This window comes from Alosa pseudoharengus, unplaced genomic scaffold (genome assembly GCF_046254945.1).
Source record: "Alosa pseudoharengus isolate Yale_2024_CS ecotype anadromous, Long Island Sound unplaced genomic scaffold, YU_APseudo_1.1 YU_APseudo_1.1_scf_4, whole genome shotgun sequence".
Lineage (NCBI taxonomy): Eukaryota > Metazoa > Chordata > Actinopteri > Clupeiformes > Clupeidae > Alosa > Alosa pseudoharengus.
Genome location: NW_027468774.1, coordinates 1,382,025 through 1,389,524, shown reverse-complemented (window position 1 = coordinate 1,389,524; position 7,500 = coordinate 1,382,025). Strand labels below are relative to the sequence as shown.

Genomic DNA, 7,500 nt, shown 5'->3' with positions numbered 1-7,500 from the left:
GACGGAGGGTCAGAAGCTGGAGCTGAAGCGTGAAGGGCGCCCCCTGCTGGACTCCGCCGGACGCCAGCTCAATATCGACTTCCGTGACGTGGACATCAGCGAGCTGAGCAGTGAGGTCATCTCCCACATCGAGACGTTCGACGTCAACGAGTTCGACCAGTACCTGCCCCCTAACGGCCACCCCGGAGCTGGGTCCTACGCCACCCCCTACAGCCAGGGGAGCAGTGGGGCAGTAGTGGCCGCCTGGCTGCCCAAGAGCCACAGTCCCAGCCCGGGGCAAGCGCAGGGGCCAGCGCAGACCCCCCTGGACCCCCCCACGCAGGCGCGGCCCCCCCACATCAAGACAGAGCAGCTGAGTCCGAGCCACTACACTGATCCGGCTGCCCAGGGGTCATCGACCCCCCCCCCTGCTGGCCCGCCCCCCCCAGCCTCCTACGGCTCCTTCAGCATGGGTCTGTACGGCCACGCCCCCTCCTATAGCCCCGCCCCATCTGCAGACCACACCCCCTCTGCAGGCTCCGTCTCCTCTATAGGCCACGCCCCTGCTCCCCGCACTGGGCCGCACTACGACTTCGACCAGCAGGGCGGCGCCAGCACCTACTACAGCCACGCCCCCGCCGGCGTCTCGGCCAATCAGAGCCTCTACTCCACCTTCAGCTACATGAGCCCGCCCCACCGGCCCATGTACACGCCAATCACGGACGCCGTGGGCTTGGCCTCTGTCCCGCAGACCAATCACAGCAGCCCACAGCACTGGGAGCAGCAGCCCGTCTACACACAACTCACCAGGCCCTGAGCCGCACACACACACAGACAGACACACACACACACACACACACACACGCACACACACACAAGCACACACAAGGGGAAGAGTCGCAGTCAGATACGAAAGCTGGTCTTCAAACCCTGAACTGAGCTTGCCATAGGCCCCTTCTTTACACACACACACACACACACACAGACACACACACAGACACACACACACACACACAGACACACACACACACACGCTCAAAAATGAGCCAAACACAATCTCACACACTCCTGGGGAACAGAACTGAACTGACCTGAGCTCTGATTACCTGCAGTGCCTTAGTCTCTTGTAGGACTGACCAATCACATTGTGTGTTTAGCAAAGACTGACCAATCACATCGTCATCTCTGGACCAAGATGAACTCTCTGGACAAAGCCGCCTCTGTGAGGTTCTCTTAATGCCTTTCTACCTGTCTGTCTGTTCACCTGTCTATCTATCTACCTGTCTGTCTGTCTGTCTGTCTGTCTGTCTGTCTGTCTGTCTGTCTGTTTGTCTGTGTGTGTGGCTCTGGGACCTGTTCAAGTGTGTGTGTGTGTGTGTGTGCGTGTGTGTGTGTGTGTGTGAGTGTGTGAGTGTGTGTGTGAGTGTGTATGTGTGTGTGTGTGTGTGTGTGTGTGTGTGTGAGTGTGTGTGTGTGTGTGTGTGTGTGTGAGTGTGTGTGTGTGTGGCTCTGGGGCTGGTCAGTGTTTGTAGAGTTGTATCTATAGTATTTATGCGTCCTGTAGAATCCTGTCCACTCTCACGGCCCTGTTAGTGCCCAGCTCAGGTCACTTCCTGCTTGCTGTAGGTCACTTCCTGCTTGCTGCCCCTGAGGCTGAGGAGGAAGTGATGTCATCTCATGGCATTCCCAGTGCTGCCTTCACACCAGCTGTGTCTTCCACCACCGCCAGTAGTCTTTCACACACACACACACACACACACACACTCATCTCTCACACACACACACATTTGCACTTAACTGTCTCACATACACACCTGCAGACACATACAAACTCTTACACACACACAGCTGTGATTGTACTTAATGTTGCCAAGCGTGTGTCTAAACACTCACTCACACACACACACTCACACACACACACAACTGAGATGTGTGTCTAAACACACGCTCACACACACACTCACTCACACACTCACTCACACACACACATACACACACACTCACACACTCATTCACTCACTCACACACACACACACATTTGCACTTAACTGTCTCACATACACACCTGCAGACACATACAAACTCTTACACACACACAGCTGTGATTGTACTTAATGTTGCCAAGCGTGTGTCTAAACACTCACTCACACACACACACTCACACACACACACACACACTCACACACTCATTCACTCACTCACACTCACTCACTCACACACACACACACACACAAACACACACACACACACACACAACTGAGATGTGTGTCTAAACACATGCTCACACACAAACACACACTCACTCACACTCACTCACACACACACACTCAACTGAAATGTGTGTCTAAACACATGCTCACACACACACTCACTCACACACACACACACACACAACTGAGATGTGTGTATCAGGCCCCCATAGAAAGTGCCCTTTGACCTGTTAGTGTCCACAGCATTCTGCAGCTGGCTAAAATCATCTCACACACACACACACACACACACACACACACACACACACACACACACACACTCATCTCTCACACACACACACACATTCATCTCTCTCACACACACACACACACACACTCACACACACACACACACACACACACACACACACATCCCCGCCCCAACTTCTTTAATTTATTTATTAGCATTAATTTTATTTCAAAGTAATTATTTTGCATTCCATTCTTTAATACTCCGTATGACTAATACATGTTTTGCTGTTGTTTTTGTTTATGTTTTTGTAGACTGTTTATTGTTATTGTAGTTAGTGACGTATACGCCAACGGATGGGCAGTGGGGGGCCAGTCCAGCACCCCCCCCCCCCCCCTGTTTATTTATCTCTCTGTAGAGGCTGGACTCTTTACACACACACACACTACAATAACCCACTCCAGCAACCCCCCCCCCCCCCTGTTTATTTATCTCTCTGTAGAGGCTGGACTCTTAACACACACACACACACGTGCACACACACACACACACCACACCACTCCAGCCTATTTATTTATCTGTAGAGGCTGGACGCTTCTTCTTCCTTTGTGTATGAAATCTGAAGTCTTAATTGAATTGAGTTTACTGGACTGGTAAGGTGCTCTTATATCACACACACACACACACGCACGCACACACACGGACACACACACACACACACACACAGTGTTATGGATGTTGCAGTGCCTTGGAACTTTTGTATTCTATTTGCAATAAAAGAGAAAATACTTTGGGTGAATGTCTGGCCTCTCATGTCTTAAACACACACGCACGCACGCATGCACGCACACACATACGCACGCACACACACGCACGCACACACACGCATGCACACACACACGCACACACACACGCGCACGCACACACATGCACACACACACACAAGCACGCACACACACAAGCACACACCCACGCACGCATGCACACACAAACACACATAGAGAGTAAACAAGACTGACATGTACATGTGGTGTGTGTGTGAGTGTGTATGTGTGTGTGTGTGTGTGTGTGTGTGTGTGTGATTGCAGGAGGGCTGACTTGTTTTTCTGTTTCAGCCCAGAGGCTATACAAACCAGAACTCTGAATTCATTAATTTCATGGTGTGTGTGAGTGTGTTTCTGACTTTTACTGAGATGTGTTTTGATTTTCTCTTGTTCTCTCTCTCTCTCTCTGTGTGTGTGTGTGTGTGTGTGTGTGTGTGTAGTGATGCCTTCTATCTAAGTCCGTGTGTGGAACAGTCATCTTTTCACTTAATAAACTTTCAGGTTTACTGGATCATCATACACACACACTCATACTGAGGGTCTGAAACATCACACACACACGCACAAACACACATGCACACACACATATACACACACACACACACACACATGCACACACACATATACACACACACATGCACACACACATATACACACACACATGCACACACACATATACACACACACATGCACACACACATACACACACACTCATACTGAGGGTCTGAAACATAACACACACACACACACACACACACACACACATACACACACAGACGCACACACACATACACACACATACACACACACACACACACACACACCCATACTAAGAGTCTGAAACATCACACACACACCTACACACATGCACACACACACACATACCTACACACACACACGCACCTACACACACACACACGCACCTACACACACGCACGCACCTACACACATGCACACACACACACATACCTACACACACACACCACCTACACACACGCACGCACCTACACACATGCACACACACACACATACCTACACACACACACGCACCTACACACACGCACGCACCTACACACATGCACACACACACACATACCTACACACACACACGCACCTACACACACACACACACACCTACACACTCACACACACGCACCTACACACACCCATACTGAGGGTCACTTTGGTGCTTCCATCAATAGGTCACTTATGTGAGTCAAAGGTCAACGAGAACCACATGCTCTTGTGTGTATGTATGTGTGTGTGTGAGATAGAGAGACCATCTGTGTGTGTGTGTGTTTGCATATCTGTGAGAGACAACATCTGCGTTTGAGTGTGTGTGTCTGTGTGTGTGTGTGTGAGAGAGAATAGTCTGTGTGAGTGTGTGTTTGCATATCTGTTAGAGCCCGACCGATTTATCGGCGGGCCGATATTATCGGCCGATATTAGGCATTTTCCAAACTATCGGTATCGGCATGTATAATGGCCGATAAATGAATATTTTAAAAATAAAATAAAAACGGACGAAACACCCTTCAACCATTTCATGAGTGTTGGCCTTGTATAGTTTGTCCACCAGAGGGCACTCTACACCGTCCCTGCTGGCAACACTCGTGTATAACGCCCCACACATCCTGCAACCTGCTGATCCAGCCAGAGTCGGGCAGAGAGAACCAGTTATCCGCGAGTGAGATCATTAGTGAAGTGTGTTCATGGTGATTTGGTCACGAGACATACATTGCTTGAATAACAATTAAAAGAACATCCCCATCAGTTCTCTTAACTCAAATAAGCATGACAAAATTCGTGAAAACAATGTCCAGTTTTGCTGCTGTTAAATAAGCCGAGAGTGAAGCGGAATTAGCTAGTAATTACGTTACGTTGTTACAGTGTAGTTGACTGTCTGTCCTTTTAACTTTTGACAATGTGACTGAAGATATATTTCTTTAATAGCGTGACAGTTATAGCAGTGAGACGTATCATCTCTCCCCGGCCTGTTATTTTGAAAGCGTATGTTTTACAATTTGCAGTATGACGTTATCCATTGCTAAATTAGGGCTCATCATAGACTAGCTAACCACAAAGCTAGCTAATGCCATGAATATCAGTGGAAGACCGCTAACGTTAACATTAATGAGCTTGGAAACCACAACGAACTTATTCTGCCTAAATAAAGTAATGATTTATAACTAGTATATCTGTAGTTACAGTCCCTGCATTGTAAAATGTAAGTTAGACGTGCGAGGAGTGAACATTTAGACAGTGAAAAAGTATCAAACGTAGCTTGTGCAAAACGTAGCTTGTGCATAAAAGTTAGCTTTTCTTTTACACGTGTGTGAAATCCAATGACGCCAATTTCAGACTGTCATTAACGAGTTACATAATGGATTTAGATCACTAAATAGTAGGTTTTAGAAGGCAGGCAGCAACTGATGATTGAAAATGGTTTGATGTAGCTTGATGGAAATAATTTTAAAAGTGCAGGTAAAGGGATAAGCAAACTGACATTGTAATTATAAGGTAGCTTATAAGGCAATAGGGACTAATTATTACACACGCACACTCAAACATTTAAGAGTGACCTTTATCTTGTTTAATGATAATACAAATGATGATGATAATAATAATGTCATCATTATTTTTGTAATTATTAAGTCTTAGTTCAAAGTTATATTTATGATGCTTACTAAGTCTTCTAATACTGGTAACTTTGATTTGGTTGTTGTTGTCATTGTGTTTTTGTTCAAAAGACTAAGTTTCATATCTTAAGTTTCTATTTTTATACATTTTATTTATCAGAACTTTAATATATTTTGATGTTCCTCTGTGACAATATTATTTAAAAATAAACAAGTTTGTTTTTGAAATGCATTATCATATTATTTTAGTCAATACTCATAAATAACTACAAATAACTAATGTTAGGGAAATCTGTTAATGTTTTGTTGCGCGTTTCTGAAAAAAAATATATATATCGGCCGATATATCGGAATATCGGATTTTTAAATCAACAAATATTTGTATCGGTATCGGCCTTCAAAATCCTTTATCGGTCGGGATCTAATATCTGTGAGAGACAACGTCTGCATTTGTGTGTGTGTGTGTGTGTGAGAGAGAGAGAATAGTCTGTGAAAGTCATCTGAGCTCAGTGGCTCATATTAAAACTGGTAGCTCACAGGAACGGAAGAGATGATTTGCACAGGAGCCAATATCACACACACACACTCTCTCTCTCACACACACACACACGTACATACACAAACACACACACACACGTACATACACAAACACACACACACACACAGCTGAGATCAGTATCAATTTCATACACACACACTCAGCAGGGCTATCATACACACACACACACACCATCTTTCTCTCTCCATCTCTCCTAAACGCACCTCCAACCCCAAATGCAGCCAGTGGCTCAGAGCATGGAGCATGGCTTGTGTCTCCTCTGAAGGCATGTGTGTGTGTGTGTGCGTATATGCGTGTGTGTGTGTGTGCATATATGCGTGTGTGTGTGTGCATGTGTGTGTGTGTGTAAGGAGGTTCATTGAATCCATTACAGCCTTCCAGAGTTTCTTCCGCATTAATTTCATACACCTCAAAGGCCATTATCTGGCTTATCCCCCCCAAGTGTGTGTGTGTGTGTGCGTGTATATGTGTGCGTGCACGTCAAGCGTTCGTGCGTGTGTGTGTGTGTATGTGTGTATTATGTATTCACGGGGCAGCCGTGGCCTACTGGTTAGCACTTTGGACTTGTAACCGGAGGGTGAAGTGCCCTTGAGCAAGGCACCTAACCCCTCACTGCTCCCCGAGCGCCGCTGTTGTAGCAGGCAGCTCACTGCGCCGGGATTAGTGTGTGCTTCACCTCACTGTGTGTTCACTGTGTGCTGAGTGTGTTTAGTGGGATTAGTGTGTGCTTCACCTCACTGTGTGTTCACTGTGTGCTGAGTGTGTTTAGTGGGATTAGTGTGTGCTTCACCTCACTGTGTGTTCACTGTGTGCTGTGTGTGTTTCACTAATTCACGGATTGGGATAAATGCAGAGACCAAATTTCCCTCACGGGATCAAAAGAGTAAATATACTTATACTATATACTTATACAGTATTACATCCCCACACACACTCCCGTGCCCAAGTCACCCATGCCCAAGGTTTCACACACACACACACACACACACACACACACTGCCATAAATAATCAGTCGATTCTGCTCCCAAGTGGAATCTCCCTCTTCCCATGAGTGCATAT

The 7,500-nt window shown here is 46.6% G+C and overlaps 1 protein-coding gene across 1 annotated transcript in view; it reads left to right on the top strand.

Moving 5' to 3' along the window:
• The window catches only part of sox9a (SRY-box transcription factor 9a), a 5,017-nt gene extending 2,216 nt beyond the window's left edge, over window positions 1-2,801 (top strand). The window contains exon 3 of the mRNA XM_076266824.1: window positions 1-2,801. This exon is cut by the window's left edge and continues 40 nt beyond it. Coding sequence (XP_076122939.1) covers window positions 1-796 — 796 coding nt within the window. The 3' untranslated portion in view covers window positions 797-2,801.
• Window positions 2,802-7,500: the final 4,699 nt, after the last annotated feature.